Raw genomic sequence first — 27,513 nt, 5'->3', positions numbered from 1 at the left:
TAGATAAGCATCATTAATGTAAGAGTATCTTGTAAAATTAATGAGGGGTGGAGAAGCGAAAATATTTTCAAATTAAAATAAACCCATTTCTCGTAGATTACGTTTTTCTGAGTGTTTCTAAGTATTCTATTGGTAGGTAGTGGTTTTTAAAATAATGGCTGAATTCTATCAAAGGCTTTATATGCTTTATATTATAGTCCAATAGACATTATCATTACATTATCTGTTTATTTTTTCTACTAGATGGCACCCGCGATTTCGTTCGCGTGGATTTAGATTTTTAAAAATCCCCTGAGATCTGTTTGTTTTTTCGAAAAAATCTGCCTTTGTCTCTTTCCAGGTCTTTAACTATAACCCATGCAAAAAATCACGTCATAAAAATAACAACTTTAAAAACCTACTACTGCAGTGCGCAGTTTTTTTTTTTTGAAGAATATTAGCCATTATTCCCCTTTCCTCTCCAACTAAGCGTCAAGCTTGTGCCAGGAGTAGGTACGACACTAGTGCAACGGGCGGGGTTTGAACCGTCGACCTTTCGGTTTTCAGTCCACTCCTTTACCCGTTGAGTTATTGAGGCTTTGTATTTTTATTATCTAAGAATATGTTCTCGAGTGCTTATGTAAAGCAATTTTTGCGTATTGCGATATGTATACTATGTAACGCATCAGTTTTCATAGTTTTTGCGGAAAGTTGTTACCAATATCTACCATCAGAACACACCAGTGGCGAAGGGTGAAAATCTGATAAAGGGAAGCCGGAAACGTACTTACCTAAAAGAATATCAGCTGTTCGATTTTTGTTTTCAAAACTTAATTTAGAAAAATTACTATCGTTACGTAACAAGAAATCTGTTAAACAACAATATATGTGAATTAAGGCCATTTCTGATTTTGGCTTACCAAACTGAATCAAAATTACCGTGAACTTACACTTATAAGTTATTAATCACATCCCCAATTTATTATATCAAAATAAAACACCACTAACAACTTTAAAAACAAACAAGCATGGCCGCTTCACAAAAACAAATGTATCAATATCAAATCACCCTTCAAAATACAAAATACTCAAAATAGTAGCATGTACCTGTTAAAACAATACTATTAATATAATTTTTAATTTGGAGGTATTATAGGGTAACTCGGATCCAACCGAGTTATTTACGTCAAATTTGTCTGACCTGTCAGAGTTCCAAATTCGTATTCGCTACTGGGCCAGATTAAATTGGTGTGCTCTTTATTAGTCGACCGTAGAGCGAGACAGACCTAGTTCGCTCCTTTCGCTTTCGCTAGGGAAATGAAAGAGATAAATACTACGCAAAAATCTAACTAGGGAATCCGATATTTTACGGCTTGTATGGTGTATGTTACTTACATTAGCTGTTATGTTTTTAACTTAAATTAGTACTTAATAACAAAAAAAAATTAGCATTTGTGACGATCCAACCTTTGTATTTACGAACGTATTACCGAATTTATGTGAATAGTACCTACTTACGCTATATTATGCCAATTCTTAAAGGGAAGCCGATAGGAATCGTGTTATATTGACTCTTCGCCGCTGGAACACACAACTACAAAGCTAAGTATAATTTATATCTCTATATATAAAAATGAATCGCTGAATGTGTTGCTGATCGCAAATCTCGAGAACAGCTGAACCGATTTCGCTAATTCTTTTTTCATAATATTCCTTGAAGTACGGGGATGGTTCTTACGGAGAAAAATTTTAAAAAAATCCTGAAAAAAATCGACTGTTAGGCGGTACTAAGTTCGCCGGGGCAGCTAGTTACTTATATACAATACAAAAACCGGCCAAGTGCGAAACAAACTCGCGCACTGAGGGTTCCGTAGTACAATCGTGTTTTATCGAAATTTTGCACGATAAATCAAAAACTACGTACTAGATCTCGTTCAAACCAATTTTCGGTGGAAGTTTGCATGGTAATGTACATCATATATTTTTTTAGTTTTATAATTCTCTTATTTTAGAAGTTACAGGGGGGGGGGACACACATTTTACTACTTTGGAAGTGTCTCTCGCGCAAACTATTCAGTTTAGAAAAAAATCATATTAGAAACCTCAATATCACTTTTGAAGACCTATATATAGATACCTCACACGTATGGGTTTGATGAAAAAAAAAATTTGAGTTTCAGTTCTTAGTATGGGGAACCCCAAGATTTATTGTTTTTTTTTCTATTTTTATGTAAAAATCTTAACGCGGTTTAAAGAATCTCTTATAGTTTCGGAAAAAGTGGCTGTGACATACATCCAGACAGACAGACATGACGAATCTATAAGGGTTCCGTTTTTTGCCATTCGGCTAAGGAACTCTAAAAATGTTTCTACCTGTGTCCGTTATAGACTTTGAAAACATCCAACCGATGTGTCTAAAACCGGTTTCATTAGAAAGGCAATAATGTGAAGATGTTTGAGTTTTTTTAGCGTTGTCCGCTGGTTTAAAAATAAAATGATTTTTTTGGAAACCGGACACACCCGATCGCTAAGCTTAGGCATTGTTTAGCATAAAAGTTGGTCCACGCCCGTTAGGTACCCTCATTCCGCATATTATGTGACTTTTGAGACAACCAATCACAACAAGGCATTCTCCCCTGTCCCCCGCGCACATTTTATGATTTTGTTTTCATGCAAAACCTTGTATATAGATATGCGTATTCTTGAGTTGAATTCTCTGTGTTACAAACGAATGTACTTAAAGTTCTATTCTTTACTAGCTGATGCCCGCGACTTCGTACGCGTGGATTTAGGTTTTTAAAAATCCTGTGGGTATTCTTCAATTTTCCGGGATAAAAAGTAGCCTATATCCTTCCCCGGGATGCAAGCTACCTCTGTACCAAATTTCGTCAAAATCGGTTGAACGGTTGAACCGTGAAAAGCTAGCAGACAGACAGACACACTTTCGCATTTATAATATTAGTATGGATTTAATTTTGATTCAAAAATAAAACCCAATAGGTGGGTGACGATATCAATAGAATCATGTGTATTTAATATCTTTCTGAAGTCTAATTAAATTGTTCGCCGCAATCCCGATCCCCGATTGGGAACATGAACCCAATTCAGATCACACATCAAAAACCAAATGTGATTGGAAAGGGTGACCTTTAATTTGGATAATCTTTTACGCACGGATTAGGGCAAGGATTTGAGGCCTTCGATTTGGCTTGAATTATGTTTTTTATTAATTCTGCCATTTCGTATGTACCTACATAATATGCAAATACTTGTAATTCCGAGCGCTGGACGCTAATAAAATTAATGTAGGTGTATAGACAAACCTAATCAAGGCCAAGGCTTTGCTATACAAATCAGAAATATGTTAATGCAAAATTAAAATGTACGAGTATATGTACTGATATGTAAATAAAATAATAAAAATAAATTAGATATTTCCAATTGGTGAATAATTTAATAGTAAGTCTATATCTAAATATATAAAAAGAAAAGGTGTTTGACTGATCTATCAACGCGGCCAAATTGGTACAATTTGCAAGATTCTTAGTGGTGTGATCGACTGCTCTGAACTACACAACAAGCTCTGCTGCGTTTATGCACCCTCTAATTACAGCTATCTCCGCCACCGCTCCAAATTTTTCGTAAGTCCGTTTAGTCGCACGGTAGCGCGCTCCGGTCAGTGGTCACCCATACCGCGCACTTTGGCTGCGCTCAACGCGCTGCTGAAGGAGTCCCCTCGCTGTGACATATTTGCTGACAAATGGGCTGACCTCATGGGTCAGATCTTGCACTTTTGTGAAAATTTATAATTTTGCTTTTTAAAATTTATATTTTTAACAATTTTTGTAAGTATGTTTATGTTAGTTTGTACTAATTGGCGTTATGGCCGTTCTAATTAAATAATAAATAAATAATAATAATAATAACGCACAGCTCAACCTACTGGACGGATCGGGCTGAAATTTAGCATGCAGATTGCTATTATGACGTAGGCACCAGCTAAGAAAGGATTTTTGAAAATTCTATCTCTAAGGGGGTGAAATAGAGGATTGAAATAATATGTGTAGTCCACACGGACGAAGTCGCGGGAATAAGCTAGTATACAATGAACCAAGAGCTTAATTTGCTATAATCCGCTGAAACAGGTCGAATCTGTATGGTGCAACATGCAGTGGACGATAGACAGAGTTAAATAAATAAATAAATAAATAAATAAATAAATAAAATCTTTAATATCTTTACAAAAATGTAGTTTAACAAGCTTTAGTGCAAGGCCCTGCCTAAGTTATGTTTGGAGTTTGTCTACATGATCAAATCAGAAATAGGTAAGTTTAAAGATTTTTCTAAACAGCCTGGGGGAGGCGAGTCGTTTCACATTTTAAACAAGCTTAAATATTTAGAGTTTGTTTACAACAATAAATAGCTACAAATAAATGACTGAATTAATTTACAGGGTGTAACCGAACGCTAGCAAAAACTTAGCGTTATTGTTATACTACCTAAACACAATCCAATACCAATAACCATTTGCCTCGTTTTGTAGTTTTAGTGATTTAGTATTTATTTTATTTTATTTAGTATTTGAAAAATAACATGCAAAACTCGGGCCGATGCCCCGCCTAAGACGCGACATTGACTTCGAGTGGCCTACTTACGCAACGTTCGTTCACCTCTAGCGTCAGTCAGATGTTTTATATGCAATATATCGTAATCTTTTACAAAACTATAGAATTTTTTAATATTTTATCGCGTTTTTTTTGTGGTAAGTACCATATTAGTAATCATCAGCACTATCACCTGTCTTCGTTTTTGCCAGCGTTCTGGTTACACCCTGTATATGTTGATGATATTCCAGTCCAGAGCTGGAATGAACTTACTGGATTAAACAGGGATTATAAAGATCGGCATTTGTATAGAGCAGTCTCCTTTATCTTCTCAGTTTATCCTAATCCTGCTACGGGCTAAACGCAGATAACAAACGTCGGCTAACTGTAGGTACTAACTAGGGATTTACAACGTCTAGACAAATGCAGTTTCTTTAAAACCAACAAATAAAGTCGATATTATCATGACTCATAATATCATATCGTCCGCACCACTGACCTTTACTAATACAAGTAGGTACGCTGGACCTGCGATTGCCGACCTGTACTTGACGCAACTGAATTTCCGCCATTTTGGCGCAGATTTCAGCAATGAACGTCATGTGAGCGTAGCTCGATTTAGTCACTTTAATTCTCGATTAATTTCAGATGTTGCCGAGCAATAATTGCTTAAAAAGTTGCCTGTGTATGCGAACCTTTATGCCGAACTGCCATATTATGAAATTTCATTCCATAAACAAGTAGCGAAATTACGGCACAAAACACGACGCCTGTTGCGAGATACTAACAATTTAACTTTCTCAATTATTATCGCTCCACCGCCCGCCCACAGTAGGGCGGAGTATCGTTTTGGCAAAGTTAAATAATTAGTGAGTCGATGAGGTGTACCAGGGTGATAAATCGGGCGATTGTGTTATGGCCAGTTCACATTGCTCTAGTTTCTTAGCATTCTAAGAACTCATGCTCTTTTGTATAGTACTGGTGCACTCACTGATTGATTAACGCCTAGGCCAACCCTTGAATCTAGAAAACTGAAAATTTGCACAGAGGCTTCCTTTATTATATAAATAAGGAATAAGGCCAGATTTTTCGAAATTCAACCAAAGCCCTAGCCGAGTCAAAATAGTCAATCATTTATTCAAATTGGGTACTATTGTATAACGCGTAAAATTTTACTCCTCACGCGCCGTTTTAACTTTTTTTTTCAAATTTCAAGTCAAACGTACGATTTTAGTCCTTATTTTAAAGGTGAACCGTACTTTTGACATGAAAGTTGACACATCTCTATTGTATAGAGTTCTCAGGTCAGATATACTATCTCTATGGATATCTGTATTTGACTAATCAAAAATGAACGAAGCTTGGATGAATGATTACCATGGAACGAAGCCAATGCCACACCATTGCAAAGTGAAGCGCTGGAACGAACTTACCTACTAGTTCCAGTAACTGGAATAATAAAAACCGGGCTTTACTTCGCAAATGTAATAGAATATTCAACAATGGAGTTTTTTGTTTGAAATAGCTTTTTGTTTACCAATCAGGGGCTTCATCCTCATCTCACCGTCAGATACGACATCGACCCGATATGAAAACCGACAGTATTTGTGCCAAATACTCAAATTATCATCATCATTTCAACGTGCGGCTGTCCACTGCAGAACATAGATTTTTCCCAAATTTGGCATTCACTACCTAAAGACATGAGATAACTTTTATCCCGAAAAAAACAAAAGGCTCCTCCTGGATATTTAAAAACTGAACCTATCGTCAAAGTGGCAGGCAACATCTCATAATCATCATCATGATCAACCCATCGCCAGCCCACTACTGAGTACGGATCTCCTCTCAGAATAAAAAGAGTTTAGTTGATAGTCCACCACGCTGGCCAAATGTGGATTGGCTCACACACCTTTGAGTACATCATGGAGAATTCTCAAGCGTGCAGGTTTCCTCGGAAAACATTTTCCTTCACCGTTAATGCAAGTGATATTCAATCGTTTAAAACTTATAGGTACACGTAACTCCGAGACGAGAAGTTAGAGGTGCCTGCCCGGGATCAAACCCCCGACCTCCCGAATAGGAGGCGGATACTTTATCACTAGGCTATTATTATTATTATTATATTATAATTGTATAACAGTTATAAATATGGTATTTTAATTAAGATATTAGGTAATGACATGTTTACAATATTTTTGTAACAAAATTTTTATTTCTTATTTTATGTGACTTGTAAACTTCTTACCAATAAATTGACTATTGACTCTTACTTACGGCTCCGTATGAAGCTTATAGTATACTAGCTTATGCTCGCGACTTCGTCCGCGTGGACTACGAAAATCTCAAACCTCTATTTTACCTACTTAAGGGTAGAATTTTCAAAAATCCTTTCTTAGCGGACGTCCACCTCATAATAGCAATCTGCATGCCAAATTCCATCCCGATCCGTCCATTAGTTTGAGCTGTGCGTTGATAAATCAGTCAGTCAGTCAGTCACCGTTTCCTTTTATATATTTAGAACGTGAATTCAACATCGGATCGGACAGCGAAAACGATTTTATTTTGAGCAGTACCTTTTGTAATTAATTTCTTCGAAGTTACAAATGAGGAGACATTTCACGGATTTTCCACTGAACGGATAAATTACAGAAATTCAACAGATTCTGTCAAGATGAATTACAAGAAACTCAGTAAGTAGTTTTCAAAATGTAAAAGGTATGAAGCTACCTATAACAATATAACAAATTATTACAAGAGTATCAAAGGAGTACCTAACTGATTGAGTGACAATAATTATTATCTTAAATAAAAATTTATTTAATTATTATATTGATTTAATAATTATACTTGACGGATCGGGCTGAAATTTGGCATGCAGATAGCTATTATGACGTAGGCATCCGCTAAGGAAGGATTTTTGAAAATTCAACCCCTAAGGGGGTGAAATAGGGGTTTGAAATTTGTGTAGTCCACGCGGACGGTGTCGCGAGTATAAGCTAGTTGTGTATAAAGAAGTTCTGTAGTTAATATTTTGCATTTAGCAGCATGACATGTTTTTTTAAGCTCATATCTTAAAATCTCATGTTTAAAGATCAACCCTGGGTGTAAAATAGTGATTCGAAATTTGTTATTCGAAAGTTGTGTGTACTTCACGCGGACGAAGTCGCGGACATAAGCTAGTTTTTTTTTTTTCTTTTTAAAGAATATTAGCCATGTTAAATGACTAATATTCCCCCTTCCTCTCCAACTAAGCGTCAAGCTTGTGCTAGGAGTAGGTACGACAATAGTGCAACGGGCGGGGTTTGAACCGTCGATCTTTCGGTTTTCAGTCCACTCCTTTACCCGTTGATCTATTGAGGCTCTATTTATAAAAGCATTTAGTATACTTATTTAGTTTTTTATTTATAAATTTTTCTCACAAAACCTTTGCGTCGTTTAATTCAGGGAGTCATTAATATGTGCTTTTGTAAACAGTTCTACCCAGAGCTTGCTGTTTTTAACGGCTAACGAGGGACCAGTGTCAACACGTTCTTTGCGTAAGTTTTTTGTGATGTTTAAAAAAGTAAAATAGGTTACTTTGGATTTATCTAAATATATAAACGGAAAAGGTGACTGATTGACTGACTAACTGACTGACTGATCTATCAACCCACAACTCAAACTACTGGACGGATCGGGCTGAGGCATGCAGATAGCTATTGTGCCGTAGGCATCCGCTAAAACCCGGCGCCCCGGAAAAACGCCAAGAGCAAGTACCGAACGGGTGCAGGGTGCACTCCCGCGATTCGGCCCATATAACCGAGAGGTTGGTGGGGCCATGAGACGTGGACGGTTGTTATTTCTAAAAATTCTTATTAAAATCAAGCGAAAAAGTTTTAACCATTACATACAAGTGTCGTCTATTAAAATCTTTTCTTAGGAGCCCTTCTAGGCACCTTAACGATGATGGTGTCAAGTTTCTAATTGTTCCTCTAATGGCCACTTGTACTCGACTCTCGCACTTTGCTTTAATATCCACGGGACTGAAGTGACTGAAGAATGTAGTGCTCGTTTCAGTTTAAAAATAGCTCAGTAAACAATAGAACTTCTGCTGTTTATAAACAACAAAAAAGCTGGTCTGTAAATTACTAAAAACTAGATGATATCCGCAATTTCGTCCGCGTGGATTTGGTTTGTCGGAAATTCCGTAGGATCTCTTTGATTTTCCGGGACAAAAATCATATGTCGACAGACGAAATCTTTTTTTTTTTTAATTTATAAACTACCGCTTGCCTGCAACCAGACTTGCTGGCAATTGATGATGCAGCCTAAGGTGGAGCGCGCTTGTGCCTATTAAATCTTGATTTGAAGGTTGGGTACCTTTATTAAAATTGAAGGGGAAAACTAAAGCCCGAAGGGAGTTCCATATCCTATAGCAGTTCAAATTTGAGACGCGGAGGCAAATCGCTTCATACATGTCCGTGGAATTTTGATAGAGTACGGGTGCAGACCTTGGTGATTCCTGGCAGTACGATACCTACTAGGAACTTAAAGGAAGAACCAGATCAAAAAGTTCTTGGGCACTCTCTTCAAAATATATCCTGTAGAATACAGCTAGGCAACTTTGCGCCGATCGATGTTCCAAACTTTAAAGCTTAGAATAAAGTAACAATTTTTTTTAAATCCCTTTTTAGCCACTCCATACTTCATCTTGGTTTTAGTTATCCATCAGTAAGCAATTAGTTTAAAGAGCGCTCCGCGTGGTATATCAGGTTGCTGCTAATTGCTGCTGTTATCGGCTACGGGCAGCCAGCTGCAACGCAATACGAACCGCACTTTATGCTTTTTTTTCAGGGTTCCATAAAGTTATATTTTCTTAGTCTCGCATAACGCCTCGCAAGCCTGGTTAATTGGAGTTAATCGCCGCTACAAGACCCTCTGTTATTAATCAAGGGGCGAAGGAGACTTGCGTAATTGGAGCAGCTAGACACGTTCCTAAGGTATGCATTAGTGTGCGTACTGACCAGCTAACCCAAAGGTCAACCTGATTGATAGCCACCGAGTTTATTTGCTATTGGTTGGTTCTACATCGCTGTTGCACTGTGTGACATGAAAACATTTTTTCGGAGAAAACTTTCAATGGATTAAAAATAAATGTCACTCTTCGGTGGCTATCATTTAACTAGTGAATCATCTGCAGGAGCATTCGCTTATATGGTAGCATCGAAGTGTTACATCGGTGAGTACCTACCTCAAGCCAACCATTATAATGATGTTCATACATAATATATTGTGCACTTTGAATAATGATACAACTTCGAACATAACTGTAGTAAGGAAGTGTTACAATACAAGAGCTTATTCTTGGATCTGTAGGCTACCGTTGAAGGGTATAAGTAGTTTATAATATGTTTTAATTAACAATGAATAATCTTGATTACAAGAATTTAAATATTCGTAGAGTTTATTGTAGGGGCTCTACGAAAAATTAAGGATCTTCACAGAAAGTCTGCATTTGAACACAAATAAGTTTAATATCTTAGTTACCAGTATTGAAACCTTCGTTGAGTTTGTATACCGTATATTGTGTAGACTCTACACAACATACGGTTTGCATTTGGACAGAACCAAGTTTATCTTGGTGACAAGGATGAAACATTCTTAGAGTTTGGTGTAGAGGCTCTATGAAAAGTACCCAAAAGTTTATATCATCATCATCATGATCAACCGGCCTACTACACTACTAAAGACCGCTTGCCTGAGAGCACTCCATAATGTTCTCAAAGGTGTGTCAAGTCTACCAATCCGCACATGGCTAGCGTGGTAGACTATGGCCAAAACCCTTCTCAATCTAAGAAAAGACCCGTGCTCTGTAGTGAGCCGGCGATGGGTTGATCATGATTATGATGATATTTTATCTTTACGTGAGAAGAAAAATTGTGGTATTTCCTATGACGTAGATAATGCTAGACTGGATAAGAGGGTTCGATGGTTAATCCATCTCAGTTCTTAAGTCCGCCCCGGTAGATTAGTTTGAGAAACTTATTTTTTTTCAAAACTATCCTTTTCCAACACTTCGAGTGAATCAATAAGTTAAAGTTGTGCGTCTGAAATGTATTATTTTATACAGTTTTTTTTCGATAGTGATCCGTAAACGAATAAAGACGAAAAGTAACATCGATAATCGATATCGTAATCCGTCATCTTACAAAGTTATAACACAGTTACTTATGGAACTTGTGATAAAACATCGAGGTTTTGACGTCACTGGCAGCCGTCAAATGCTAGTAGTAAGTAATTGACGTTAGGTAGCCCTATTTTTAGGGTTCCGTACCTCAAATGGAAAAACGGAACCCTTATAGGATCACTTTGTTGTCTGTCTGTCTGTCTATCTCTCTGTCCGTCTGTCTGTCAAGAAACCTACAGGGTACTTCCCGTTGACCTAGAATCATGAAATTTGGCATTAGGGGAAAAATCTGAAAACCGTGAATTTGTGGTTACATCACACAAAAAAAATTAAATTGTGGTCATGAACTAATAATTAGTATTTTCAATTTTCTGAGTAAGAAAACTATATCAAGTGGGGTATCATATGAAAGGTCTTCACCTGTGCATTCTAAAACAGGTTTTTATTTATTTTTATGTATCATAGTTTTTGAATTATCCTGCAAAATGTCGAAAAAATACCACTGTAGTACGGAACTCGCACTTGGCCGGTTTTATTGACATAATCGTCGATTCACGATCAAACCAAGAGTTCCCTCTCTCTAGTTCACTCGTGGATACCATGTATGGGACTAAGAATCAGCTTAGCTTTTTATTAGCTATAGAGAGAGAGCCAGCGCGTGCCAGACCTTCGTTATTTTATAAAAGCTGAAAGTTTATCTGCGTGTTGTCCACAACACTGGGAGGAACGTTTGTTTGGATGTTTATATGGGTCATGGTGGCTTTGGGAGATAACAGGTAATAAAAGTCATTTGATGTAAGAAAAATTCGCCATCCTCGTTTTTATTTGTTGTTATAACAGCAATAGAAATATACATTCTGTGAAAATTTCAACTCTCTACCTATAGGTACGGTTTACAAGAACAGCTTGCTGACAGACTGACGGACGGACGGACAGCGAAGGCTTAGTAATAGGGTCCCATTACGTTAGCAGCCTTCGGGTACGGCACCCTAAAAAGGACCAAAGGGCAAAATTTTCAATTCCTTGTCAATTTACACCTGGGCGCGTAAGATAAACTTAAGTTTTTTGAGAGCAATTAAAAATTTCTTAATTAATTTCTCCCTCGTTAAACGTGCGTCCATGGCTGCAAGTGACCCATTTGACTAGTATGCACCCAGTTTAGCAACCATACAGTAGAGTAACGAGCGTTCTTGTGAAGAGGTGTTCAACACTAAGGTGTTCAAAAACGTCTACCACGGGGTTTGGATAATTGGAATTTTTTTTTTCTTTTTTTTCTTTTTTTAATATAATAATAGCCATGTTAAATAACTAATATTCCTCTTTCCTCTCCAACTAAGCGTCAAGCTTGTGCTAGGAGTAGGTACGACAATAGTGCAACGGGTGGGGTTTGAACCAGCGACCTTTCGGATTTCAGTCCGCTCCTTTAACCGTAGAGCTATCGAGGATTATATTAATTTGTAAAATTGTGACGTAATAGAACGCTAGAACAAGTCTTAATATATTCAAGCGTGTTTTAGAAAGATGTTATGTTTGCCAGCGTTAGCTGAACGGAATTCTATTCCAATTGGACATTGCACTACTGTAATTAAAATGACAAAAGATTATTCTAAAACTTTGATTTCGTCCTTCAAGGTATCTAGCGTTCTATACGAGCAGACGCGTCTGCTAGTAGGTATACGCTAGATATTGCGATCTTAAAGCGTCTAGACGCTTTTAGATCGCAAGTAAAGGTGCTTTCGCAAAGTCCTCTTATCTTAATGTATAAAAGGAAAAGGTGACTGACTGACTGACTAACTGACTGATCGATCAACGCACAGCTCAAACTACTCGACGGATCGGGCTGAAATTTAGCATGCAGATAGCTATTATGGCGTAGGCATAGCGGATGCCTACGCCAAAGACGGGTTTTTGAAAAATCAACCCCTAAGGGGGTGAAATAGGGGTTTGAAATTTGTGTAGCCCACGCGGACGAAGTCGCGAGCATAAGCTAGTTATAGGTATAAAACAAAAAATTTTTCTACCTATGTCCATCATAGATTTTGAAACCATCCAGCCGATGTGCGCCAAACCGGTTCATTAGACAGGCAATAATGTGAAGTTGGTTTTAAACCACTAAACACAATGCATTAGGTGCCTTCTTTTACCGTAGTAGCACACGCCGGGTATTCGCTAGTTGTTCAGAAATCATTAAATCGGTACAATCGTCCGCGACGTGTGACCATTAACGTACCTACTGTATAATCGTTAAGCTACGGTTCTTCGTTACGGTATGCCCTGGCCTGAGGTAAATTCGCTTAATTAAAGCGGCGCTTGACGCTTTGTACCGCTTAAATTTAAATTTTTTGCTCTCCGCACCTGTTTCCAGGGTTTTAAATAATTTGTGTATGACGCAATTTACGATATGTGTGACCTTAATATTTCTATTTTAATTACAGCAGGTAGACCATACTGGAGTGAGCTTTGCATTTTGATATTGATTTATAGCGATCAATAATAATTGAGTATTTTCGTACTTTTGAATCGGATAAATTTTATTACTTTATTATAAACTAGGATAAAAATAATGACGTACCTACGCTGAAAAAATATTAAAATCCAACAAAGATTTACAAAGACAGGCATTTTAATTTTGGAGTGGGAGGGTCTTCTATCTCTTTCTCGCAATACGAAAATTTGTATGAAACCGCACGAAGCTACTATGTATGGCATTAGTAAGGTGTGACGTCAAAATGCTATATCGCTATCTCTGTCTAATCAGAAATATTTAAATGCTTATAACTTTTTGTTATTTGATCGATTTAATTAGTTTTTTCAGTTTACGTCATTATTTTTATCCTTGTTTATAATAAAGTAATAAAAAAACTGGAGTCAAATACCAAATTCAGTTACGATATTAGTATGAATAAGAGTGAAGCCACATAATGCGTTTCCGGTAACTCGTTGATTTTCCGGGATGAAAAGTAGCCTATGTCACTCTCCAGTCTTTGACTATACCCATGCAAAAAATCACGTCAATCCGTTGCTCCGTTGCGACGTGATTAAAGAACAAACCAACAAACAAACACACTTTCGCATTTATATCATTAAATTATTATCAACACATTGGTATAATTATTTAAATGAAAATTAAATTGAATAAGTTTAAAAGTATACTTATAGTATGCGACAGGTCAAAATGGCAATCGGAGTATGAGGCGGATAAGGTTTCTAAATTAACTGTGAATTTACACTTTGCCTGTCTCTTTTTGTAACTCTGTCAGAGTCTTATAGCTTCTGAAATAATGGACTCACCTACTTATAACGTATTTTTTTTAAAGAATATTAGCCATGCTACTGTTATCATGAATAATATTCCCGTTACCCCTCCAACTAAGCGTAAAGCTTGTGCTAGGAGTAGGTAGGTACGACAATAGTGCAATGGGTGGGGTTTGAATTGCCGACCTTTCGGATTTCCGTCGGTGCCTTAACCGTTGAGCTATTGAGGCTCTAATCTGTAGTCCTATGACTCCAAAACTGGAAATATTTTTCACAAAGGAAAAGCCAAAGAAAACTAGATATTCATATAGAGTTAAAAATGGCGATTTCCGACGTCCATGATAAATGGGAAAAACCCTAATCCATACAAATCTCTACCCACGCGAATAATACTATGCCACAACAAACCCATTTGCGGAAACTAACAACCTTATTTCAACTACTAACGATTCAATTTGCCACTACGCAACTGAATAAATCCGACTCTTATCTACCAAGATGTTTTTACTACCAAAGATTCTAACCCTCGTCCTTAATGTTGTAATGTACCTAAGGTTTATTTTTCAATGTAATGTTTTTCGTGGATGGTCCGTGTAAGTTTGCGGGGTGGGCGCGACCCATATGTGTCATCTAATGTGATGTTTTGCGTTGATTAACCAATATTCGTGGCGTGACTTAACGTGGTGTGTGACGAGGGGAAAAAGTCTTCCTGGCTTTAGTCTGCTAACAAATTCGTAGAAAATAATCAGTAGGTACCTACCCTTATTATAAATTCGAAAGTGTGTTTGTTTGTTATTTTGTTGGTTTCATGGTTTGTTGGTGTATCCTCTAATCACGTCGCAACGGTGCAACGGATTGACGTGATTTTTTGCATGGGTATAGATAAAGACATGGAGAGTGATATAGGCGCATTTATAAAATCATAAATAAATCATCATACATGTCATAATGGTAGTTAATTTTTAAGGTAAGTAAGAATCAATGTAATCGGCCATTTCTGGCATGCAATTTTTTTTCTTTTTTAACACAATTAATAAATTCTAATAATTATTAGCATAGTACACACATACATACATAGTTACATATAATATTACTATACTACTATTAAATATTATTAAATATTACTATAACTATAATATGATTTTACATAGATTTAGATTGCATACCCAAAAATCACATAGCAGCATTATAGTTATTCTATACAGTTTTCAAATAAAAACTTCAAAAAGTCGCGCAATTTTGCAACGCGTTGTTTGTTACTCAGATGGGAGTTTTATTAAGTACGCATATATATAGGTACGAGGTATTTAGAGCCTATTCAAGCCCAAAATCCCAATTTATTATACGATATTATGAATGTAGGCACAAACTCGTTTACAAATCCCAAACACCCTATTACATACAGCATAATGGACTGACGAGAATAAATTGACTTTTTGCAGAAGTGTATCAGTATTACATGAACGAAACTAGGCTTGAAGAAGGAAATTGGCGTGGGCTCGGGCTTATGATATTTCGTTTGAGAGGCCCTTTCTTGGCCTCACTTTAATGGCATCAATTCTATAATGTAAAAAGGTCCGAAGCGATTCATTAATCTTGGGTTTGTGAAAGCCGTTTTATTTGGAAACTAGATGATGCCCGCGACTTCGTCCGCGTGGATTTAGGTTTTTTTAAAAATCCCGTGGGAGCTCTTTGATTTTCGGGGATAAAAAGTAGCCTATGTCCTTCCCCGGCATATAAACTACCTCTGTACCAAATTTCATCAAAATCGGTCAAACCGTTGGACTGTGCAAACATTCGCATAATAGTTAGTATGCATAGTTTTTAAGATTCGCACACGGAGGGTTCCGTTATCCGTACCATCGTACAAGGTATAGATAACAATACACGTAGGTAATTTTTATTTACTTTTTAGGGTTCCGTACCTTAAAAAGGAAAAAATGAACCCTCATATATGATAGGATCGTCAAATAGCCACTTTGACGATGTTTTCATGATCCATACTTCCATACTAATATTATAAATGCGAAAGTGTGTCTATCTGTCTGTCCGTCTGTCTATCGGTCAGCTAGCTTTTCGCGGCTCATCCATTTAACTGATTTTGATGAAATATGGTACTGAGATAGCTTGCATTCGAGGGAAGGACAAAGACTTTGTTTGAATCCAGAAAACCAAAGAGCTCCCACGAGATTTTTAAACCCCTAAATCCACGCGGACGAAGTCGCGGGCATCATCTAGTACCTATTATATAAAAACCACGCTGGCGACCCGGTCCACGTGAATTTTGTTTTCATCTCTTATCCCGTGGGTCTAGTATATTTCCTGGGATGAAAGTCAACCTTTTTAGGGTTCCGTAGTAAACAAGGAGCCCTTATAGTTTCGCCATGTCCGTCCGTCTGTCCATCCGTCCGTTCGTCCTCGGTTAATCTCAGAAACTATTAGTGCTAGAAATCTGTAATTTGGCATGGATATAAATATTAATCACACCGACAAAGTGAAATAAAATTTTGATAAATATTTTTTTTAGGGTAGCTCCCCTACATGTAAAGTGGGGATGAACTTCTTTTTTTCTCGTCTACTCCATAGTGTGGGGTATCGTTGAATAGGTCTTTTAAAAATACTGTGGGTCACAGGTTAAGGAGTTATATATGTTTTTCGAGGATTTTGACTACGGAACCCTACACTGCGCGTGGCCCGCCACGTATTTGGCCGGTTTTTTACATTTTAAGCCATCATATTATCGGCTAATGTTGAGGCGCTCTTCCCTTCAGGGCAAATCACAAGGCGAACTCAGAACTAAGTTTGCCCTGTCATCAACTAACTACAATGCGTAATGGGACCCGACTTCAGGGTTTTGTTTTCAAGAGCAAATTAATTAAAACCTGCTTCTATTTTTAACTTCGACGACCTCCCTGGTCTTATAAGTGGGAGGTGCCGGGTTCGATTCCTGGCAGGGGCAGTGTGGGAAATTATATTTTCTAAATTGGGTATTTTCCCACTTTGAATTTGATAAATATTATTACTTACGTACGCTGAAAAAGATATTAAAATCCAACAAAGATTTACTAAGTTACATGCATCCTTTCTCGCAAACGAATATTTGTATGAAACCGCACGAAGCTACTTTCTTTTTTTCTACATAGTTTTTGGTGAAACAATATTTTCCCAAAACTGCTCCATAATACCAAATCGAAATAGCACGAGTGTTTGGCAAACATCGACTTATCTTAAGCTCCCGAGGACCTTTCGTTTCGCCAAAAAAAATATGGCTACGTCGATTTTATACCTACTTATAGTCAAATAGCAGCCATCTTATCGGAGGTCGGGGGTTCGATCCCGGGCACGCACCTCTAACTTTTCGGAGTTATGTGCGTTTTTAAGTAATTAAATATCACTTGCTTTAACGGTGAAAGAAAACATCGTGAGGAAACCTGCATGCCTGAGAGTTCTCCACAATGTTTTCAAAGGTGTGCGAAGTCTACCAATCCGCACATGGCCAGCGTGACGTAGACTATGGCCAAACCCTTCTCAGTTTTCTTTGAGAGGTGATCCGTGCTCTGTAGTGAGCCAGCGATGGGTTGATCATGATTGATTGTTGGAGTAGGGACATACTTCTCTATAGATATGAAAAAAAAAACATGATGATGCCCGCGACTTCATTTTGTGGATTTAGGTATTTAAAATACCTTGATTAACTGGCGGAAAAGTGTATGTCCGTCTCTAAGATGCAAGCTACCTATCTCTGTATAAATGAGAGATGCACGCAAATTCGTCCACATGGGTTAGGTTCTGTAAAATCCCGTGGGAACTCTTTTCCAGGACCTGTGTATTTTCCTGTAATGTTATATTTTAGTATCTTTTTCGTCAACTGATAAACAAACAAACAGATAGATAGACAGACACATTTATAATGTTAATATGTAAGTATGGATTAAGTGAATGTTATTTCTTATAATACTAATTTAGCAAGAGCTTTTTTAACTCCCGAAGTTTTCAAAAAGTTTGCGCACTCTACACTAGTTTTTACATTTCTAGCAACTTTAAGTTGCTAGAAATGTAAAAAAGACAGCACGAAAATACATAAAAGGTTCGTTTAACTCGTCCAAAGTTGTAGATTCAACTTAAAAACGTTTATTTTTATAAATTGTAGTAGAAAAGTGTATTTGAGTAAATTACTTATCTGGAAACGGATTTAGTGTGATATATGTATATTATAATAACTAAAAACTGTGTTCTAAATTAAAATCTAAATATATAAAAAGAAAAGGTGACTGACTGATCTATCAACGCACAGCTCCAACTACTGGACGGGCCGGGCTGAAAATTGGCATGCAGATAGCTATTATGACGTAGGCATCCGCTAAGGAACGATTTTTGAAAATGCAACCCCTAAGGGGATGAAATAGAGCTTTGAAATATGTGTAGTCCACGCGGACGAAGTCGCGAGCATAAACTAGTAGAACTATACGTTTGAATCGCTTAATACACTAAATCATTTCTCGCAAAAAAATTAAAATAATATATCAAAACAAATATGACGGCATTTCCTTTATGTCGACCTGGAAACCGCTATTCGCTGTAATTTATAAAAATCTAACACGAAAAAATAACATATAAACTCTTTTAGCCGTTTGTAAGTAAACACGTTTAATTTATTAACGCGATATATATTTATACCTTTTATTATAATATCGTGTTTATCTTACTTTGTAGGCCAAAATTAATAAATTATAAGTTATAGGAACGTTATTTTGTCAAAAATTGTATGATATTTTTTGTCAAATAACAATACTGCTAAGTAACTTATCGACAGATTACAGTGAGAATACATTGATTTTATTACCAATTTCACCCGTAAGGAAACTTCTCAATATTTTTCAAATAGGTGGTACGCATCTACTATCCAAAATTACTGGACTGGCTAGAAGAACTCTAGTATTACGCACGAGGTTCCATCGAATGCTGGGCTACAGTTCTCTTATCCTTCTGTGCCGAAGTTTTAATGACATGTACCTAATTAAATATTATATAAATAAAATAATACTTACAATATCAAAATTACGTAGCCGCAGCTCCGGACACGGGTAGCCAATTGTGCAAGTCTCGGATTTAAAACCAGGTCAAACAACCGAACGTGCACAATATAACAACGAATACTAACATTTAAGGTACACTAGCGAAGAATATTACAGTACAGAGGTTATAAGGCATGTATTATTGCGTATAGTACAGTTAGGGGGTGGTTTTCATTAATGATCTTGTTGTGAAATGTTCGCGCGGGGTGTTTTTCAGGGCGGCGCGGAGGAACCTTATCGTTCCGCGCCTGAAGCGCGACTGAAAACTGAAAAGCGTAGAGTGGAGTTAGCGAGCGTCGGCGCCCAGCCGTCTCGGCCCGCCCAGGTGTAGCCGCCCTGGTTAACGCAGCGAAGCTCCACACTACGGACATGTCGTGCGACAAAAAGTCGTACTTTTTTTCCTATACAAGTTAGCCCTTGACTGCGATCTCACCTGGTGGTAAGTGAAGATGCAGTCTGAGATGGTAGCGGGCTAGCCTCCTCCTTTTTTAAAGTCGGTTAAAAATTGACGATTATTACTAACTAGCTTATGCTCGCGACTTCGTCCGCGTGGACTACACAAATTTCAAACCCCTATTTCACCCCCTTAGGAGTTGAATTTTCAAAAATCCTTTCTTAGCGGACGCCTACGTCATAATAGCTATCTTCATGCCAAATTTCAGCCCGATCCGTCCAGTAGTTTGAGCTGTGCGTTGATAGATAAGTCAGTCAGTCAGTCACCTTTTCCTTTTATATATTTAGAAGATTTGGTGATTATTTATTGGAGAATTCTGTATTGCATATAGGCGGGACGCCTATTTCACATTTGAATGTTGGTAAGGTTTTTTAGTTGAAAATATATAAAAGAAACCTGCGGGGGCTTTGAAAAATCTCTTTCGTTGGTTGCGTAAAAAATCATTTTACTCAATTCCTGAATTTCGTTGTTTTAAATAAAATTAATACAACTTGCATACTAAATCTAACTAAGCATACTAAATAATTTATTGTTTTAATAATGTATTTTAATATTAATAAAAGCTTTGAACGAGATTTTTTTTTTTAAAGAATATTAGCCATGTTAAATGACTAATATTCCCCTTTCCTCTCCAACTAAGCGTCAGGCTTGTGCTAGGAGTAGGTACGACAATAGTGCAACGGGTGGGGTTTGAACCGGCGGCGACCTTTCGGTTTTCAGTCCACTCCTTTACCGGTTGAGCTATTGAGGCTCAATTAGGAGGATTAGGATAGAGGATTACCTATTTGAAAAGAAAAAATCCTGTTATTACGGTCTTGGGTGAGTGTGTCGGATCTCTATCATCATCCGAGAGATGTCGAAGATTTTTATTTATTTCATTTATCATTCATATTTTGTTGAATATAACTGTTGCGCTCACTATTTAGTTAGTAGTAAATAAATAAATAAATAAACGTTTATTTCAGACCACTCATAGATCCATAGATTGTTAGTATGTTAGTTACAATTTTTCCTTAAATAGTAAGTTAGTATTGTTAGTTCATTCATTAGTGGGTAGGTACTACAAAGTAAATTGGACTAAAAGTCAGCGCGTGCCAGATACATCGAGGTTCGCGGATTCGGATAAGAGTGGTGTGTAAACACCACTCTTATCCGAATCCGCGAAAATAATGGCCCCTCGGCCCGCGGCAATGCCGGCGAGTAACATCCGCGGCTTTGTTGTGTGTATCATAATATGAAAGGGCTTCATTAGTGCATTCTAAAACAGTTTTTTATTTTATTTTATGCATAATAGTTTTTGATTTATCGTGCAAAATGTCGAAAAAATACGACTGCAGTACGAAACTCTCAGTGCACGAGTCGGACTCGCACTTGGCCGGTTTTTTAATGTCTTGAACATCTTTTATAATGTCGAATCGCCCCATTTTAACTTTAGATAAATGTACCTTTTAAAATCTTTTACAAAGTCTTAAATGTCTAAGATTTTAACCTTTCGTGCATCAGTGTAAACTGTTAGAATAGAAAATAGCACTTAGAAAGCTCTTGCATTCTGAGAAATGCTTTTCGTTTATGTTCTCTCCGAGCTAGGGATTAGGGTTAGTAAAAGTTTGCTCATCTCGATAACGTCGATATTTTATTTCGAATCTCGAACCACTATAAAGTTTGAGTAAAATAGATCTTTAAACATTATACTGTTTGAGGCTTAGACCACAAGATGGAACTCAAAATTGATGAAACTGCAACACTAGTTACGTCTTTTCAGTTTCATGCCTCTATTGTCTACGTATAAACATACGTGTCAACTAGTTTGAAACGCATCGCTGATTAAGTTGCATTGAAACCGTCTTGCGGTAGTTATGTAAAACTAATTTTATCAAAGGCCGTCCGCTGTGCCAGATCCTTCTTTCCACGTACATGCAAACTGTGGAACCAACTCCCATAGGCGGTGTTCCCACTAGATTACAACATGGGGTTATCCAAGGGGCGGACCAACAAATTCCTAAAAGGCCGGCAACGCATCGCGGCGGTTCCTGTGGTGCTGCAAATGTTCATGGGCAGCGGTAATCACTTAACATCAGGTGACCCGCCTGCTCGTTTACTCGCTATCTCTATTAAAAAAAAGGCGCGCTTTTACAAAATGAATAAACAAGAAACCATTAATTTTGTGTTTGAGGTTGGAAAAATCCGTGTCTGATGTACAATATAAATTTAAGTGGCTACTCTCGAATAACAAAATCAGATAAGAAGCAGATACAAGTAGAATTATTCTGAGATAATTTCATCACAATAGTGATTGCACCGTGTATGGATCACGTTTCCAAACAGGGTTTAAACTAGTATCTGAAATGTGCATTTGCGTTGCGCTATCTTTTCTGGGCCTTAAAGTTCTCATACATTGATCGCTGTCCGCTAATACCCTGAAAATTTGTTATAGAAAAATCGGTAGTAGATACTTATTAAATAAACGATTTGAAAACATTTGCCTTAATCATTTTCCTCTGACTATATAGTATTTCAATGTTCGAAATATTATATCAACGTTATCGAGAAGTGTTAAATTGTACTAAGACTACAGGCACTTTAGGAATCTTTAACATGAACTCCTGAAAGGAGTATTGTGTTCTTTGATATGCAAAATTGACGACACCCTATGGCAATTGTTGGGAGCTTTAGTAGGTATGTTGATATCATTATAGATATCCAATAGCACGTCTTTAACTACGACGTATATGAATGATCGCAAGCCTCTCAGAAGATCTCTGAAAAGCTGCTCGATCCGTCATACTCTAATAACTTTTAAAAAAAAGTTATAAATCCGCGCTTTTTCTAATAAAAACATACTTAATAAGGTCATTTACTGAAACATGATCCATCTTTCCATAATCAGTACCCTTATTATAAATGCGAAAGTGTTTGTTTGTTGGTTTGTCCTTCAATCACGTCGCAACGGTGCAACGGATTGACGCGATTTTTTGCATGGGTACAGATAAAGACCTGGAGAGTGACATAGGCTACTTTTTATCCCGGAAAATCAAAGAGTTCCCACGGGATTTTTAAAAACCTAAATCCACTCAGACAAAGTCGCGGGCATCAGCTAGTAAAATATAAATGCGAAAGTGTGTTTGTTTGATGGTTTGTTGGTTTGTCCTTCAATCACGCCGCAACGGTGCAACGGATTGACGTGATTTTTTGCATGGGTATAGATAGAGATCTGGAGAGTGACATAGGCTACTTTTTATCCCGGAAAATCAAAGAGTTCCCAGGGGATTTTTAAAAACCTAAATCCACGCGGACGAAGTCGCGGGCATCAGCTAGTCTTTCCATAAAGGCGACAGTGTGTGGCAAGCCCAGTCGCACCCTGCTCGGCACACATTCAGTGGTCCAATTTCAACTTTACGTCAAGGGCCCGCTGTCACTTGAACTATGAAATTCTAAGATTTCAAGCTCCAAATTTACCATCATAGGACGAACTTTCATATAATTGAATACGTGTTTAAAATTCTCAATTCAATCTTTCGTATTGACCTTAAATGTATCATATTTACAAAATCTATTTTATTTATTTTGTAGTGTCCAATCTCCCGCACCTAGTTTTTTTAATTAAATAAATAACAGACTCAACTTTGAAGTCCTAAATTTGTCCTTGAAAATCATCTTATTTACTGAAAAAAAAACTTGAATATCAGAAATATAGTCTTATTGACTTATAATGTACTAGAATATGGATTTTTAATCACATTACTGAAAAAAAAAGAACTGTTGCCAATTTTCACGAATTTTATGGCTAGTTTAAGACAACTTTTTGTATTGAATAAAACATAAATTCAACCAAAAATTTATAACAAAATAAACTAATGTTCTTTTATGTATTTGTATAGTTTTGTTAACAATCCATTTATTTGATCAAGCATAAAAAAATCTAAATAAACTCTAAATTACTGTAAATAGCCACGCAATGGCTTCATTCATAATGGTCGAGCGTAAATTTGTAAACCTCCTCTAGATGTGTTACTACAATTCCATAGTCACTCACGTCCTTCTCTTTGGCGTAGTAGAGCGTGCGCCCGCGCAGCTTAAAGTAGCGCCGCTGCCATCGCAGGAAGCTGCGCGTCTGCTTCATCAGGTACCCCTCCTTGACCACCGGCTACGGACAAACAAACACTGTTGACGACCTCCCTGGCGCAGTGGTAAGCGCTCTGGTCTTATAAGTGGGAGGTCCCGAGTTCGATTCCCGGCAGGGGCAATTTGGGAATTTATAATTTCTAAATTGTCTCTGGTCCCACTAGTGAGGCTTCAGCCGTGGCTAGTTACCATCTTAGCGGTAAAGCCGTGCCACCAAGCGATTTTTTAGGGTTCCGTACCTCAAAAGGAAAAACGGAACCTTTATAGGATCACTTTGTTGTCTGTCTGTCTGTCTGTCGGTCTGTCAAGAAACCTACAGGGTAACCTACAACCTTCCCGATGACCTAGAATCATGAAATCAGCAGACATTAGGGGAAAAATCTAAAAACCGTGAATTTGTGGTCACATCTCACAAAAAAATTAAATTGTGGTCGGGAACTAAAAATTAGGATTTTCAATTTTCTAAATAAGATAACTATATCAAGTGGGATATCATATGAAAGGTCTTCTTCTTCTTCTTCTGTGCATTCTAAAACAGATTTTTATTTATTTTTATGTATGTTGAATTATCCTGCAAAATGTCGAAAAAATACGACTGTAGTACAGAACACTCATTGCGCGAGCCTGACTCGCACTTGGCCGGGTTTTTTTTTTAATTTATAGGCTAGCGTTTGGCTGCAATCAAACCTGATGGCAAGTGATGCAGCCTAAGATGGAGCGCGCTTGCCAGTATTCACTCTTGACTTTAAGGTACCCATATTATAATTGGAGGGGGAAACTGATGCTGGAAGGGTGTTCCAAATCTTAGCGGTTCGAATAAGAAATGAGGAGGCAAATCGCTTCGTACGTATCCGTGGAATTTCGATTACTTACGAGTGCAGACCTTGGAGATGCCTTGCCGTACGTAATGCATGGTACATCCTACTAATATTATAAATGTGAAAGTGTGGATGTTTTGGATGTTTGGATGTTTGGATGTTTGTTACTCAATCACGCAAAACCGGCTGAACGGGTTTGGATGAAGTTTGGAATGGAGATAGATTATACCCTGGATTAATACAGAGGCTACTTTTTATCCCGGAAAATCAAAGAGTTCCCGCGGGATTTTGAAAAATGTAGTCGCGGGCATCAGCTAGTTATGTACCTACTAAACCCTTTATTCACGTGCCTCCTACACGTGCTCATTAGTGGGCCGGCGATGCAATCAAGTGTATGGTTCTATTGTTACCATTGCTGAAACCATAAGCTGATGTGGCAGTTGGGAAGCCATACTACATAACATTTCTAATAATTGCAATTCCAAAGTCCTACCCGTTGTGCAACACGTGAACTAGCTCTATCGGTAAAGTTAATAGGAATGTTATTTTTTCATTTTCTCGTATCGAAACTCAATTAATTTGAGGCTTCAAAATATTTTTCCAATTATAAGAATAACTTTTAATATGTTTTAAACATAAAGCTTTGAGTATACAAAAATAAGCATAGAGCCTCGATAGCTCAGCTTGTCTCTGTCGTTGAGACCGACCACTTCATATAGACTGACAGAGACAACGCTCTACAAAACCAAAATGTAATTCTAAAGGCCGATGTACATTACTTTCTGCCGCGTACTGTACAAACAAAAACTATGTTGTTCATTATAGGTAAGGAAGGCCAAGTCAGCTTCTAAACACTAAAATGGATAAATATAGGTTTTATTTTCTCCACCCCAAGTGGGTTTAATGGGGATGGAAGTTTGTATGAAAGTCTGTCATTTTTCAAGTTATTTGCATGAAAATTGGTATTTGGTTTTTCTGTCACAAATGAAGAAATACATGTTTCAGGATTTTTGGAAAATTCGCCCATAAGGGTGATAAAATAGGGGATGAAAGTTTGTATGGGACAGTTTTAATTATTGATATTAATTACTTGAAATTTGGAAAGTAGGTTTTTTCTTGAGGTTAGGTGTCAGCTAAGAAACGACTATGAGAAAATCCCCCCCTAAAGGGATGAAATGGGGGTTGGAAGGTTATATGTGTTATTCGGTGCTGGTGCAGGGTGCGCGTCCTGATGTTATAATGTTTGTTTCTGAATAAAAAAATACCATGTGTTTCCTGTAGACCACGCGGGCGAAGCCGTGGGCAGAAGCTAGTACATCAATAAAATCTCTCGACGCCATCTAAATCCTCTCAAAGAAGCCGTAAAGGTTGTTAAGTCTTGACAATTACAGTTTTATGGCCGTCAGCTCTCATACTAATAAGTGACATTAAAGCTGAATGGATATTCCAGCTATTAGCGCTATTATAAAGGTACTAATGGCACTTAAATAAGACACAGGTTAAGACGAGATCTATCGCTTACTAAGTAGTTTATATACAGGATGTAACCAGAACGCTGGCAAAAAGGAAGACAGGTGATAGTACTGATGATTATTGATATGATACCACAAAAAAACCGGCCAAGTGCGAGTCAGGCTCGCGCAATGAGGGTTCCGTACTACAGTCGTATTTTTTCGACATTTTGCACGATAATTCAAAAACTATGATGCATAAAAATAAATAAAAATCTGTTTTAGAATGTACAGGTGAAGACCTTTCATATGATGCCCCACTTGATATAGTCACTCACTTCGAAAGTTCAAAATACTAATTATTAGTTCATGACCACAATTTAATTTTTTTGGGTGATCTAACCCTAAATTCACGGTTTTCAGATTTTTCCCCAAATGTCAGCTATAAGATCTACCTACCTGCCAAATTTCATGATTCTAGGCCAGCGGGAAGTACCCGTTGTACCCAAGTAGGTTTCTTGACAGACAGACGGACATACAGACAGACAGACAGACAGACAGACAGACAGACAGACAGACAACAAAGTGATCCTATAAGGGTTCCGTTTTTCCTTTTGAGGTACGGAACCCTAAAAACGCGAAAAAAATATAAAAAATCCTATTATTTTGTAAAAATTTAAAGTTTTTACGATAAACCATCTGACTGATGCTAGAGGTCAACGAACGTTGCGTTAGTAGGCCACTTGGAGTCAATGCCACGTGTTTTGCACGATATACATTGCGGGTTTGAAAAATACTTAATCACTAAAACTACAAAATGGGGCAAATGGTTATTATTGGTATTGGATTGTGTTTAGGTAGTATAACAATAACATTTTTTATTGGTTTGTCCTTCAATCACGTCGCAACGGTGCAACAGATTGACGTTATTTTTTGCATGGATATAGAAAGACCTGGAGAGTGACATAGGCTATTTTATACAAATTTATACAAACAATAAATTTAAAAAGGAATTAAGAAACTACCATCGTAAAAAAAAAGTAGCTAACATCTAAATATGCATGCAATCATACACTCCCACTTACACACACACATACACACACGCGCACACTCACACATACAAAAGCACACACGCATACACACACACTCAAGCATACACACACACTGTTGTAATTTTATTATTGTATATAGGTACCTACATTTATTCTAAATCTATTCTGTTAAAAATAGTTTTAATTATAATTTTAAGTAATCTCTTTTGGCCTTCTGTTATAACTAGATTTAAATTTAAATAATAATTATGTATTTACGCTGTTGATTACTTTCTAATAAACAAAATAAAATAAAATATCCCGGAAAATCAAAGAGTTCCCACGGGATTTTTAAAAAACTAATTCCACGCGGACGAAGTCGCGGGCATCAGCTAGTAGGTAATAAATTACACCTTTTGATGGTCGGTTGTTGCATTTGTAAGATGATGATATAAGTACTTAGTGGTAGTAATTTTTATGCGAACTTAAAACTAAAACTACGAGGCTATCCGCTATCATGATGTCGAGATCTTGCCAATAAACTTGTTAAATTGC

General features: G+C 37.2%; 1 protein-coding gene across 4 annotated transcripts in view; it reads right to left on the bottom strand.

The window, feature by feature from the left end:
• The window catches only part of LOC117981953 (diacylglycerol kinase eta), a 108,409-nt gene that overhangs the window by 71,221 nt on the left and 9,675 nt on the right, over positions 1–27,513 (bottom strand). For 3 of the 4 annotated variants that reach the window (XM_069498108.1, XM_069498109.1, XM_069498110.1), the window contains exon 2: positions 23,570–23,680. In XM_069498108.1, coding sequence (XP_069354209.1) covers positions 23,570–23,680 — 111 coding nt within the window. Of the gene's footprint in view, positions 1–19,055; positions 19,416–23,569; positions 23,681–27,513 lie in introns of those variants that run through there. The other variant, XM_034968221.2, reaches the window with a different exon arrangement.

Source organism: Maniola hyperantus, chromosome 4 (genome assembly GCF_902806685.2).
Source record: "Maniola hyperantus chromosome 4, iAphHyp1.2, whole genome shotgun sequence".
In the NCBI taxonomy this organism is placed as follows: domain Eukaryota; kingdom Metazoa; phylum Arthropoda; class Insecta; order Lepidoptera; family Nymphalidae; genus Maniola; species Maniola hyperantus.
This window is presented reverse-complemented; position numbering and strand designations above follow the sequence as displayed.